The sequence below is a fragment of the Chiloscyllium punctatum genome, chromosome 10 (assembly GCF_047496795.1).
Source record: "Chiloscyllium punctatum isolate Juve2018m chromosome 10, sChiPun1.3, whole genome shotgun sequence".
NCBI classification, from domain to species: domain Eukaryota; kingdom Metazoa; phylum Chordata; class Chondrichthyes; order Orectolobiformes; family Hemiscylliidae; genus Chiloscyllium; species Chiloscyllium punctatum.
Window position 1 is genome coordinate 24,673,904 of NC_092748.1, and position 14,886 is coordinate 24,688,789.

General features: G+C 43.8%; 1 protein-coding gene across 2 annotated transcripts in view; it reads right to left on the reverse strand.

Annotated features, from left to right (window-relative positions):
- lss (lanosterol synthase (2,3-oxidosqualene-lanosterol cyclase)) overlaps window positions 1-14,886 on the reverse strand; it is a 122,207-nt gene that overhangs the window by 39,990 nt on the left and 67,331 nt on the right. For both annotated transcript variants that reach the window (XM_072578721.1, XM_072578722.1), the window contains 4 exons: window positions 14,720-14,869; window positions 12,333-12,429; window positions 5,037-5,142; window positions 4,651-4,716 (listed from right to left, as the gene is read on the reverse strand). In XM_072578721.1, the coding sequence (XP_072434822.1) occupies window positions 4,651-4,716; window positions 5,037-5,142; window positions 12,333-12,429; window positions 14,720-14,869 (419 nt within the window). The remainder of the gene's footprint in view (window positions 1-4,650; window positions 4,717-5,036; window positions 5,143-12,332; window positions 12,430-14,719; window positions 14,870-14,886) is intronic.

Below are 14,886 nucleotides of genomic sequence, written 5' to 3' on the forward strand. Positions count from 1 at the left end.
TTCCGAAGAGTCGGTCAAATTTTTCTCCACCTCTTGTAGGAACCTCCACATCCTAAATCAGAAATTTTTCTTGTATACACTTAAATTCCTCTCCATTTACACTGTTAACTCTATGGCGATTTATGTTTGGAAAGTTTGTTTACAGGTAAAGAGTCGTTCAGCAAGTGGGAGCCCTTTAAAAGTGAGATAGCTACAGTTCAAAGTCGAAATGTTCCTGCGATGGTGAAGCGCAAGGTTGGCAGGAGTAGGGAACCAAGGATAACAAGAGATATTTAAGCTCTGACCAGAGAAAAAGGAGGCATGACTGAGGTACAGGCAGCTGGGATCAAGGGAATCCCTGGAAGGGTACAGGGAATACAGGAGTTTGCTGAAGAAGGAAATAAGGAGGGCGAAACAGGGGCACGAGATAGACTTGGCTGAGAAGATTAGGGTGAATCCAAAGAGTTACTTTCAGTATATTAAAAGGAAAAAGAATAATTAGAGAGAGAATAGGGCCCCTCAAGGACCAAAGTGGACATGTATGTGCAGGACTGCAGGAGATGGGCAGGGTTCTCGATGAATATTTCTCCTCTGTGTTTACAACGGAGAAAGACATGAAGACTTGGGAAGTTAGTGGTGATATCTTGGGGACAGTCCATATCACAGTAAGGAGGTGTTGGACATATTAGAATGGATGAAGGTGGATAAATCTCCTGGTCCTGACCAGATATATCCAAGAACCCTGCAACAGGCTAGAGAAGAAATTGCGGGGGCCCTGCCTGATACTCTTGCATCCTTTTTAGCCATGAGCAAGGTCACCAAAGATTGGAGGGTAGCGAATGTTGTGCCCTTATTCAAGAGGGGCCCAAAGAAAAAACCTGGGAACTATAGACCAGTAAGCTTAACATCTATGGTAGGTTACTAGGAAAGATTTTCAGGGATAACATACTCATGCATTTGGAAATACAGGGTTTGATTAAGAGTAGTCAGCATGGCTTTGTCCATGGGAGATCATGACTCACAAGTTTGTTAGAGTTCTTTGATGAAGTGACCAGGAAGGTTGTTGAGAGCAGGGATTTCAGGAAGGCCATCGATAAGATTCCACATGGTAGGTTGATTAGACTAGATTACATTTCAGTGTGGAAACAGGCCCTTTGGCCCAACAAGTCCACACCACCCTGCCGAAGCGCAACCCACCCATACCCCTACATTTACCCCTTACCTAACACTACGGGCAATTTAGCATGGCCAATTCACCTGACCTGCACATCTTTGGACTGTGGGAGGAAACCGGAGCACCCGGAGGAAACCCACACAGACACGGGGAGAATGTGCAAACTCCACACAGTCAGTCGCCTGAGGTGGGAATAGAACCCGGGTCTCAGGCGCTGTGAGGCAGCAGTGCTAACTACTGTGCCACCGTGCCGCCCACTGCTCTGGAAGATTAGATCACATGGATTCCAGGGCAAGCTGGCAAACTGGATACACAGTTGACTTGGTGATAGGAAGCAGAGAGTAATCGTAAAGGATGCTTGTCAGACTGGAGGCCTGTGACTAGTGGAGTGCCTCAGGGGGCGGTGCTGGGCCCATTACTGTTTGTTATCTATGTCAATGATTTTGGATCAGGATGTACAAGGCATGATTAGTAAGTTTGCAGATGACACTAAATAAGTGAACAGTGAGGAAGGTTGTCAGAAATTGCAGCAGGACCTTGATCAACTGGGGGAGTGGTCCTAGAAATGGCAAATGGGGTTTAATACAGATAAAAGTGTGAGGTGTTGCATTTTGAAAAGTCAAATCAAGGTAGGAGTTTCATGGTGAATGGTAGGGCCATAAGGAGTATAGTGAACAGAGAGATCTTGGAGTCCAGGTGCACGGTTCTCTGAAAGTGGAGTCACAGGTAGACAGGGCAGTGAAGGCGGCTTTTGGCACACTGGCCTTCATCAGTCAGGGCATTGAGTATAGAAGTTGGGAAGTTATGTTGCAATTGTACAGGACGTTGGTGGGGCCGCGCTTGGAGTATTGTGTTCAGTTTTGGTTACCTTGCTATAGGAAGGATTTTATTAGAATGGACAGAGAGCAGAAGACGTTTACCAGGAGTTAGGGAGATGTTGGACAAGTTGGGACTTTTTCTTTAGAATGTAGGAGACTAAAGGGGATCTTACAGAGGTGTATAAGATCATGATAGGCATAGATAGGGTGAATGCACTTCGTCTTTTCCCATGGTTGGGGAATCAAGGACTAGAGGGCATCAGTTTAAGGTTAGAGGGGAAAGAATAAAAGGGAATCTGAGGGGCAACATTTTTTTTTACACAGAGTGGTACACATATGGAATAAGCTGGGTACATTAACAATGTTTAAAAGGATTTTGGACAAATACATGGATAGGAAAGGTTCAGAAGGATATGGGCCAAGTGCAGGGAGGAAATGGGGTTAGTATGGATAGCTATCCTCAGGGCCTATCTCCATGCTGTAGGACTTAATGACTCTACATATTCCTGTGTAGGTTCACTAGATTGTTAGGTATGCCTGACCCTGATGTGTTGGCCTAACCTCTCAATGAACCACACCTGATCCCCTCACTTGACAGCAGTGGAGGAGCTGGGGAGATGGCTGACCATGAGGTTACATACGGTATTTCAAAAGAATTCTGCTGCTTCTGATGGCCCACAGCTCCTCACAGATGACCAGGTTTGAGTTGCATCTCATTCAGCACAGTCGTGGAGCCACAACATGTGATGGTATTCTCAGTGTGGAAATGGGACTTTGGCCCCAGAAACACTGTGAATTAGACCCAAAGTTGCCATTTCAGAGGGCAACTAAGAGTCAATCACACTGCTGTGGATCTGGAGTCACATGGAGGCCAGACTAGATAAGGATGGCCAACTTCTTTCATTAGTGAACTAGAAGAGCTTTTACAAAAATTGATGTTTGACTCATGGTCACGCTTATCAAGATTAGCTTTACATTCCACATTTAGAGTCATCGAGCTGTACAACATGGAAACAGACCCTTCGGTCAAATTCGTCCATGTTGACCAGATATCCCAAATTAATCCAGTCCCATTTGCCAACAGTTGGCCCATATTCCTGTAAGCCCTTTCTATTCATATACCCATGCAGGTACCCTCTAAATGCTGTAATTGTACCAGCCTTCACCACTTCCTCTGGCAGCTCATTCCATACACGTACCACCCTCTGTGTGAAAAGGTTGCCCCTAAGGTCTCTTTTAAATCTGACCCTTCTCACCCTAAACCTATGCCCTCTAGTTTTGGACTCCCCGACCCTGGGAAAAGGCCTTGGCCATTCACCCTATCCCTTACCCTCATGACTTTATAAACTTTTGTATCGTCACCTCTCAGCCTCTGATGCTCCAAAGAAATCAGCTATTTAGCCTCTCTTGATAAATCCTTCAACCCTGGTAACATCCTTGTAAATCTTTTCTGAACCCTTATTATTTGAATTTACATTCCATTAGCTGCCATTTGTCAGAACATTAGCCTGGGCCCCATGGTTACTGGTCCAGTAACACTTTGATGATGCCATCACCTCAACATGATCATATCATCTCCCAGAGGATGAGTGATCTTCAGAATTTTCTATCTCCAGAGCACAATGAAAACAGGATATTGAATTAACTCAAGGGTGCATTTGTTAGAATTTTGATCTACAAGGAAGTTGAGGATTATTGGAGGGGGGGGGGGGAGCGGGTGAAGGTGTCAGGCGGCATAGTGGAGTTGAGACCTCAAATAAGCTGAGACCTTACTGAAGCGTGAAACAGGCTTGATGGGCTGAATGGCCTAGTCCTGCTCTTTTCACAGACTGAGAACATTCGGTAAGCTCGAATAAAATAACAGAAAGAAGTAAAGCACAGGAACATGGTCTTCGGAACTGCCCTTATTCACTCTGTATCCCTCTATTCTCTCTCTATTCACGTGATCATCCAGATGCCTCTTAAATGTCTCCAATGTGCCTGTTTCCATCACCTCATCAGGCAGTGTTCCAGGCTCCTACCACACTTTGCATGAAAAACCTCCCTTGTACATCTCCCTTAAACCTTCCTCCTCTCACACTGAACTCGTGCCGCCTTGTAATTGAAACTTCAACCCTGGGAAAAAGCCTCTGATTCTATCTATGTCTCTCATAATATTGTACACCTCTATCATGTCCCCTATCAGTCGCCATCTTTCCAGTGAAAACAATCCTAATCTTTTTAATCTTTCTTCAAAGCCAATGACCTTGAGACCAGGGAACATCTTGGTAAACCTTCCCGGCGCTCTCTCCAAAGCTTCCACTTCCTTCTGGTAGTGTGGCAACCATAACTGCACACAGTACTCTAAATGTGGCCTAACAAGGGTTTTATGCAGCTGTAACATGGTTTGCTAACTCTTGTACTCCATGCCCTGGCTGATGAAGGCAAGCACGCCACATGCCTTCTGAACCACCTTGGCCACCTATTAAGGAACTGTAGGCCTGCACACTCACATCTGTCTATATATTAATGTTCATAAGGGTTTCTGCCATAATAAATCTTGTTTTGGTGACACTTACCGCCCCCAAGGTGGCAGAAAGAGAAACCATCACACAATGGCTCAGGCTTCACTTCACTGCCAAAACCATGCGTTTTACTTCAAAGTTTGTTCAGTAATTGCAACACACACAACCTACTCACCCTTCCCACGACCCATCTGGATTCTGCATTCTCCGACAGTACTCAAGGCCCTTTTCCAAAGTATCACTGAAAAAAATCAGATGAAACTGTTAGAGAGTAGATGGCAGTTTAAGTACAGCTATTGCAAAGTACGGAACAATTCATATCTATGTTGGAGCTGATGTAAATAAAATTAAAAATCACACAACACCAGGTTATAGTCCAACTGGTTTAATTGGAAGCACACTAGCGTTCGGAGCGTCGCTCCTTCATCAGGTGGTAGTGGAGGGCTCAATCCTAACATACAGAATTTATAGCAAAAATTTACAGTGTGAAGTAACTGAAATTATACATTGAAAAATGTAAATGAAGCTTTCCTGTAATTTCTTTATGTCTAGTATACTCACTGGATCTCCCTCACTCTGTGGTATGGATATTTCTCATGGAAGTGTTTTAATGCTTGCATGACCGCAGATGTGCACTCAACGTATGTATAATCAATCATTATATCACCTGCAGAAAAAAAAATAATGGAAGCTGTTTGTTGTATCTCATCACTTGGGCAAGGTTGATTAACTTTACAGTATTAAAAACAGTCTTAGAGAAGATTAAAAAAAACATGAATTGAAATATCGCCTTGTGCAATTACGGCATGTCCCAGAGTGTTTTTAAAAGTATATCACTGGCTGGAAAAAGCAGTCACTGTTGTAATGTCATAAATGAGTCAGCCAATCTGCACACGGTAAATTCTCAAGAAAACATCAACATAACCATGACTGCTGGTCTGCTTTGTGATGTTACTCTGAGGAATAAATATTGTCAGGAACGAAGAAGAGCTCCTCTGTCCTATTTCAAAGTAGTGCCATCCAATAATTTTTCAATAACCTAAGAGAGCAGCAGATCTAATGTAATGTTTCATCTGAAAGATGCCATCTCTGACAGTGCAGGATCCTCGGAGAAAGTCAGGACTGCAGGTGCTGGAGATCAGAGTTGAGAGTGTGTTGCTGGAAAAACACTGCAGGTCAGGTAGCATCCGAGGAACAGGAAAATGGACGTTTCAGGTATAAGCCCTTCATCAGGAATGAGAAATGACGTATGGATCTTGTGACAGACAGCATCGCAGAGAGGAACTGGTGAGGGGTATTTTTCTGACTGAAGGTCCGTGACCAGTGGCGTTTTGCAAGAATCAGTACTGGGACCTCTATTGTTTGTAATATACATAAATGATTTGGATTAAAATGTAGTTCGTCTAATTCGTAAATTTGCAGATGACATGAAAAATAGTAGAGTGATGGATAGTGAGGAAGGTTATCAAAGGACACAGCAGGATATATACCAGTTGAAAAGTTGGGCGTAGAAATGGCAGATGGAGTTTAATCTGAGGTGATGCATTTTGGGAGTTCAAATGCAAGACAAAAGTATACAGTAAATGGTATGACCCTTAGGAGCATTGACGTAAACAGAGGGATCGTAGGATCTTGAGAAATCCATAGCTCCCTGAAAGTGACAACACAGTTGATAATGTTGGAAAGGCAGTATACGGCATGCTTGCCTTCACTGGTTCGGCCAAGAGTTTAAAAGTTGGGAAATCCCGCTGCAGCTATATAAGACTTTAATACGGCTACATTTGGAGTGTTGTGAGCAGTTCTGGTCACTACAGTATCAGAAGGATGTGGAGAGGTTGCAAAAGAGGCTGACCAGGATGTTGCCTGGGTTGGAGTGGATTAACTATAAGGAGACGTTGGACAAACTTGGTTTGTTTTTGTCTCGAGCTTAGGATGCCGATGGGCTGACCTGATGGAAGTATATTCAATTATGAGGGTCATGGTTTGTTGGATTTTCTTTTCCAGGGTGGAAATTTCAAATACGAGGGGATGTTGGTTTAAGGTGAGAGGTGAAAAGTTTAACGGAGACATGCGACGAAATTTTGTTTTGACACAGACCTGGTTCCTGGAATATGGCCAGGGAAGTGGCGGAAGCAGATACGATGGCAGTATTTAATAATTATTTAGACAGAAACATGAACAGATAGAGAATAGAGGAAAATGGACCATGTTCAGGCAGATGGGATTAACTTAGAATGGCATCAAGGTCAGCACAGAAGTGGATGGGGTGCCAAAGGGCCTGTCCCTGTGCTGGACTGTTCTATGTTTTATGATGCGAGACCCCCTGTGACAGGCAGTCAGCATCACAGAGACAAAATTAGGACCCTGTGACAAGCAATGAGGAAAAGTTTGGGCCCGTATAAAATCCAGCGGGAGTAAGATGGCGAGAACAAGCTCAGTCAGAATGGCAGGAACTTCACCAACGTTGAAAAATACCTGACAAACATGATGACAGCACAAAGCAGACGCCTAATTGGTAGATTAGATTATTTACAGTTTGGCCCAACAAGCCCACACCGACCGTCTGAAGAGCAACCCACCTAGACCCATTCCCCTACATTTACCCCTTCACCTAACACTACGGTCAATTTAGCATGGCCAATTCACTTAACCTGCACATTGTTGGACTGTGGAAGGAAACTGGAGCACCCGGAGGCAGACACAGGGAGAATTTGCAAACTCCACACAGACAGTTGCCTGAGGTGGGAATTGAACCTGGGTCTCTGGCACTGTGAGGCAGCAGTGCTAAACTTAAAACTGCATGAAGAAAAGGTGAGAGTTCTACCAAAACTTAGACAAGCTTCTACCTGGCTTAAATTTAGGAAGGAATATTTTAACCGAAAGTATAGCAGAAGAGCTCAGCCCTGTGTATTTCACTGCCTACAGTATGTATGAAGTTTTACACCCTCCTGGCAATCTGGATGATCAGATCTAAAGAAAGTGCCTCAGCACATCCATGAGACTGTGAGTTATATGGATAACACATTTTTAGACATAGTCGTCCTGCAGCTTAAGGAAGTGCAGTCAGAGAAGGAATAGATGACCATTAGTCAGATGAAAGCAGGAAAGTAGTCAGGAAAGCCTCGGAGTGCAATTCACTCAAGAACAGGTTTTTACCAACACAAAATAGTGAGACTGACAGCTCATCTGGGGAGTGGAGCCAAAGCCCGCACTGCTCATAGGGAAGCAGAAACAGAGGGAGAATAACAGGAGTCAGAGACTCAATGGATGGCAGCTCTGGCTTATGGAGAAACACAGGGCAAACTGGGCCAAGAAATGTTGGATGCATTATTAAAAATATTATCACAGGGCACTTGAATAAGTTCAAGGTAATCAGCCAGGACCAGCATGGATTTGTCAAAGGAAATAATATTTAAATAATTTATTTAGTTCACTTGGAGTTCTTTGAAGAATTATTTAATGCTCTGAATGAAGGGAAACCAGTGGATGTATTGGATTAGATTTACAAAAACATTTGATGAAGTGCCACATCAAAGTCTATTAAGGAAAATATAAGCTCATAGTATAGAGGAGAACACATTGGCATGGATAGAAGATTGGCTGGGTAACAGGTAGTACAGAATAAAAGGGTCTTATTCAGGCTGGCAGGATGTCATAAGTGATGTGTCATAGGGGTCGGTGCTGGGGTCACAAGTCTTTTCTATTAATGGTTACTGATGATACAAAGATAGATAGGAAACTGACTTGTGAAGAATTCATGAGGTTACAAAAGGATAAAATAGGTTAAGCGAGCAGGCAAAGATCTGGCAAATGGAGTTAATTATGGGAAAGTGTGAAATTGTCCATTTTGGCAGAAAGAATAAAAAAGAAGCATTTTGTCTCAATGATGAGACGCTGCAGAGCTCTGAGATGTATGGAAATCTGGATGATGCAGAACTTTATGATGCAGGTACAACAAGTAATCAGGAGAACTATTAGAATGTTATTAGATTAGATTACTTACAGTGTGGAAACAGGCCCTTCGGCTCAACAAGTCCACACCGCCCCGCCGAAGCGCAACCCATCCATACCCCTACATCTACCCCTTACCTAACACTACGGGCAATTTAGCATGGCCAATTCACCTGACCTCTGACACAGGGAGATTGTGAGTGGAAGAGTTGGGCAGTTATGCTTTAGAGGGTTGTGGACCTTTGGAAAAGATTGCCATGGAAGCAGAGTCTTTGAATATGTTTGAAGTAGAGATTAATAGATTTATGATTACCTGTGGTGTACAGGGTTATAGGAGTGGGTGGGGAAAAGGCAATGAAGTGTTTGATTAGCCATGATCATCATAGATAACAGGATAGGCACCATAGGCTGAATAACACACACCTGTTTGATTAGATTAGATTCCCTACAGTGTGGAAGCAGGCCCTTCAGCCTAACAATCCACACCGACCCTCCAAAGAGAAATCCACCAGACCCATTTCCCTCTGACTAAAGCACCTAATACTATGGGCAATTTAGCATGGCCAATTCATCTTCCTGCCCGTCTTTGGACTGTGGGAGGAAACTGGAGTGCCAGGAAGAAACTCACACAAACACCGGGAGAATGTGCAAACTCCACACAGACAGTCACCGAGGCTGGAATTGAACCTGGGACCCTGGCGCTATAAGGCAGCAGTGCTAACCACTGATCCACCGTGTCGCCTCTGTTCTTGGATACATTGAAGAGAGAGAGGGGGAATTCGGAGCACAGGGAATCATTTCAACTAGAAAAACTGCCAATGTACAACAATCAAATGTTGGCTGGAGAATTTGATTAGTTTACACCTTTGTAATTAGCAGAGTGGAGGCGAGAAGTAGAAAGCTCAGAGGACAGAAAGATTAGCCTCAGTTCAAATGTCAGCATTTGGATATCTAGCAGTTACCAACAATGTGATGGAGGGCTTGGTGAGGAGTAGTGAAAGTAGCATTAACACAAACCTCCACAAGCAAACTACTTCAAATAGGCTGAGGGGACCCTGGGTCCCATGACGCTGTGCTTAAAAAATAAAAGAATACTGAACTTTACAGAAATCATAGATTTGAGTCACAAGTTCAATTTCTGACTTCCGGAAGGAGCCAGCAAGAAGTGTCAAGGGGATCATCTATCGCAGCCTCCTTCTGAGGTCCCCAACATTGCATATGACTACTAGCTGAAGGATTATTGTAGACCCTTACGATATTTTACAATAGTACTGAAGACACGTGCTCCAGAACATTCCATGCCCTTAACCAAGTTGTTTCAGTACAGCTACAACACTGGCATCGACCCGACAATGTGAAAAATTGCCTAGTGTATACTGTACACAAAAAGCCAATTTGTACCCCATCAGCCTCCTCTCAATCGTCAGTAAAGTGATTGAAGTTGTCATCAACAGTGCTGTATGTGGTAAATGCTATGAAATAACCTGCTTTCAGATGCCCACTTCAGGTTCTGCTAGGGCCGCTCAGCAACTGACCTCACGGCAGCCTTGGTTCAAACATGGACAAAAGAGCTAAATTCCAGAGGTGAGGCGAGACTGACAGCTCTTGACATTGAGGCTGCATTTGACCCAGTGTGGCATCAAGGAACCGTAGCAAAATTGGAGTCAATGGAAATTGGGAGAAAATTCTCCCATTGGTTGGCGCCACACCTGGCACAAAGGAAGATGGTTGTGGCTGTTTGAGAGTAGTCATCTCAGCTCGAGGTCTTCTCTGCTGGAGATCCTCAGTGATGTATCCCAGGCACAACTACCTCCAGCTGCTTCATTTCCTCCATCAGTGGTGGGGATATTTGCTGATGACTGCACAATGTTCAACGTCATTCCTACCTTCTTAGATACTGAAGCAGTCCATGTGTAAATGCAGCAAGACTTAAACAATATCCAGGCTTGGTCTGAAAATTTGCAAGTTACACTTGCACCACACAATTGCCAGGCAATGGCCAGCTCCAATAATAGACAAGTTAACCACTTCAACATTCAATGGTGGCCTATCATTGACTAGAAACTCAACTGGACTTGCCATATAAATGCTGTGGGTATAAGTGCCAGTCAGAGGCCAAGAATCCTGCAGCAAGTCACTCATTTCCTGTCTCCCCAAAACCTGTCCACCATTGACAAGGCACGAATAAGAATTGCGATGAAACACTCCCCACTTGCCTGGATGAGTGCAACTCCAACAACAATCAACAAACTTGACACCATCCAGAACACTGAAACCTGATAAACCGGCACCTGATCCACTATATTCAACATTTGTTGCCTTCACTACTGACACACAGTAGTTGGAGTATGTGCTACCTACAAAATGCACTGCAGAAATTTCACTGAAGATCCTCAGACAGCACCTTCTAAACCCACAACCACTTCCGTTTAGAAGGACAATGGCAGCAGATACATGGGAACACGGCCACCTTCAATTTCCTCTCCAAGTCACTCATTATCCTGACATATTGCCATTCCTTCACTATCACTGGGACAAGATTCTGGAATTCCCTGCATAAGGGCATTGTGGATCAACCCACAGCCGGTGTCTTCAGTGTCACCGCATCAAAATCCTGGAACTTCCTAACAGCATTGTGCATCTGCTTATATCCTAAGGAGTGCAGCTGTTTGAGAAGGCAACTCAACACCATCTTCTCAAGGGAAACTAGGAACAAGCCAGATAGCGACAAATCAATTTAAAAAAAAGAAATTCACCAAGGCTCCTTTGTCAACACTTTCCAACACCAACACCATCTGGAGGAACAAGTTGAGCAGATACATGAGAACACCACCACCTAGATGAGCCCCTCCAAGTCATCTTCTTTCCTATCTTCAAAATGTAATACTATTTCTTCAGTGTCGCTTGGTCAAAATCCTGGAACTTCCTAACAGCATTTTGCGTGTCCCTACACCCAAGGACTGCAGCAGTTCAAGAAGGCAGCTTACCACCACCTTCTCAAGGGCAATTCAGGATAGATAGTAAATACTGGCCCAGTTAGTGACACTTGTATCCCATGAATAAATAACACAAAAACTGAAGAAGCCCAAGGGAGTAAGATCAGAAACCCATACATGTCGGGAGACAAGAGGAAAGGGTGGGATACCTTCCCAATAATTAGCTGAAAATGTGTTGCTAGAAAAGCGCAGCGGGTCAGGCAGCATCCAAGGAGCAGGAGAATCGACGTTTCGGGCATGAGCCCTTCATCAGGAACCCTTCCCAATAATTACACAGAGGAGGACCATGATCGCAGCTTATATATTGAACCCTTTCCGAACCATTCTCTGCAGAATACTGATTGACTACCTCCAACCATGCCCTGACTGACATAACCAAGAAAATTCCAGCAAACAAGTTACTGACCTAATCCACCGTGTACCTTGACGAGACATCTGATAGCAACACTCACTGAATGCAGGACTCAATGGTTTAGAATTGGATCAAACAAAATACCTTTCTTCAGAGTCTAAATTCAGTGCAAGCCCTTCTTGTTATAGATAGATGGCACAGAACAACACCCAGTCTTTAAGTTGGAATCTTCCAACAATTTAATCCACAGAGGGGTCTGAGACCTCAAACATTCATTGAGCTTTGAAGAAGAAGAAAGGTATAGAACATAGAACATTACAGCGCAGTACAGGCCCTTCAGCCCTCGATGTTGCGCTGTATAGGCTCAAGTGGGACTGTAATTATTCAAACTGAAGCTTTTATATGAAATTCTCTGTTCCAATTCATATATTCAGGGCTATCAAGATCAGTATAAAAAATTACTGTATGGACAGCCAAATGCAGGAGAACTTATTAAGGTTTCCTTATGTTTAGAAACAAAAATGTTTCTTTTAAAAATTACAAATTTGAGAAACGTACCAAAAACCTCTGAGGGATTCAGAAGTTCGAGCAGTCGTCCCCCACGCTTTGTCTCATATGTGGCAAACCCACCGTCAGGGTTTCTCATACTCAGCAGCTGCAATAAGAAAAGCCGCATTAGATTAGACAAAAGATCAAACCTCAAAATACTGGAGAAACTCAGCAGGCCTAGCTGCATCAGCGGAGAGAGAAGTGGAGTTTCTGGTTGAAACACCACTGAGATGAAATGTCAATCTGTTTTTTTCACTCCATAGATGCTGTCTGATAGGCTGAGTTTCTCCAGCATCTTCTGATCTCATTCCAAAGCCTCGCAGAGTTATCACGCGAAGGGGAGGGGGTTAAATGACATCGGGCCACATGGCGGCTGAGAGGAGGGGGGAGACTTTGTCATGATGAGGTTGGCAGGAATGAGGACAGTTGAACGATAGAGTAGGGGAAGTATAAAAGGAGGAGCTGGGTAAATTAGGGAACTGGAATGGGATTTGCACATGGAGACAGAGGTGTGGTTGAGGTGTTAAACAAATATATCTGCCTATACCTATGAGGCATTTGCTGACAGAGAAGAAAACTCGGTCACTAGAAGGATTTTAAATCAATAAGGAGATGGTATTGGATAGGTTGTCAGATAACCAAGAGGATAGATGAGGGTAAGGCAGTGGATTCTAGTAAGGCTTTTGACAAGGTCCCCCATGGCAGGCTAGTCATGAAGGTTAGGTCATGTGGAATCCAGGGAGAGCTAGCTACTTGGATACAAAATTAGCTCAATACTAGGAAGCAGTGGGTGATGGTTAAAAGCTGTTTCTCGGACTGGAGGCCTGTGACTAATGGTGTGTCACAGGTGCCGGTGCTAGGACCCTTGTAATTTGTTATTTACATAAATGATCTGGATGTGAATGCACAAGGCATCATTAGTAACTTTGTGAATGATACAAAATTAGGAGGTATTGTTGATAGTGAGGAAAGATATCAAAAATTACAAAAGGATTTTGATCAGATGGGCAAGTGGGCTGAGGACTGGCAAATGCAATTGAATACAGATAAGTGTGAGGGGTTGCACTTTGGAAAATCAAACCAACACAGGACTTGTACAGTAAACAGTAAGGTCCTGAGGTGTGCTGTAGAATAGAGAGAACCAGGATACAAGTGCATAGTACTTTGTAAGTGGCGTCACAGATAAGCAAGGTGGTGAAGAAGGCATTTAGCATGCTGGTCTTCATCAGTTCAGACATGTGAGTATAGGAGTCAGGACATTATGTTACAGCTGTATAAGTCATTGGTGAGGCCACACTCGGAGCATTGTGTACAATTTTGGTCACCCTGTTATAGGAAAGACATAGTTTATAGGGAGAGGTTGGCCAGGATAGGACTGTATTCCTTGGAACATAGGAGAATGAGAGATGACTTTATTGATGTGTATAAAATCATGAGGGGCATAGATAGGATGAATGTATATAGTCTTTTTTCCCCAGGGATGGTGAATGGAAAACAAGAAGGTGAAAGGGAGAAGATTTAAGGAGGACCTGAGGGGCACATTCTTGACACAGAGAGTGGTGTGTATATGGAAAGGGCTGCCAGAGGAAGTGGTTGAGGTGACATATAAACCACAATTGGATTGGTACATGGATGGGAAGAGTTTAGTGGGATATGGACCAAATGTAGGTAATTGGAACCAGCTGAATGGGCACCATGGTCAGCATGAACTAGTTTAAGTTGAAGGGCCTGTTTGTATGCTGTATTATTCTATGACTCTAAGTAATTAGACATACACTTGCAACGCTAAGGCATATACATATGGGCCAACTGCTATAAAATAGAATGAGAACAGCTACACATAATGCTCCTGCACACCATTCCCAGTTCAATTCGCCAGCAATTCCCACTGTTCCATACCAGTAAATGCTCTTATTCGCTTAAGCTTATAAGTAGGCTGGATAAGGCTGGGCAGGTAGAGGATGGTGGTAGAGTGGGAGAGTTGGATCATGTGTTTGAATGACTAGAATCTCTACAGTGTGGAAACAGGCCATTTGGTCCAACAAGTCCACACCAACCCTCTGAAGAGTATCCCACGCAGACCCATTCTCCTACATTTACCCCTAACTAATGCACCTAACACTATGGGCAATTTAGCACAGCAAATTCATCTAACACCTGCACATCTTTGGATTGTGGGAGGAAACCAGAGCACCCAGAGGAAACCCATGCAGACACGGGGAGGATGTACAAACTCCACACAGTTGCCCGAAGCTGGAATTGAACTTGGTGCCTAGTACTGTGAGGCAGCAGTTCTAATCACTGAGCCACTGTGCCACTTTTATAGTTCAATGTAGTTCAATCATTCCATTATTCACTGTAGGCATAGACATTCACACTGTTTATCCTCAGCTTACCACGTTGATGGCATCAAACAGTCGCTCCTCAGAAATGTGATCCTTGATGAAGGGACACTTCTCCTGCAGCAGCATTATGGATTTCAAGCCTTCTGCTGTGCAATCTGCTACAATCCAGCCGCAGTCCCGAGTGCTGAATGAGAAACCACCCTGCAACACAACAGTAC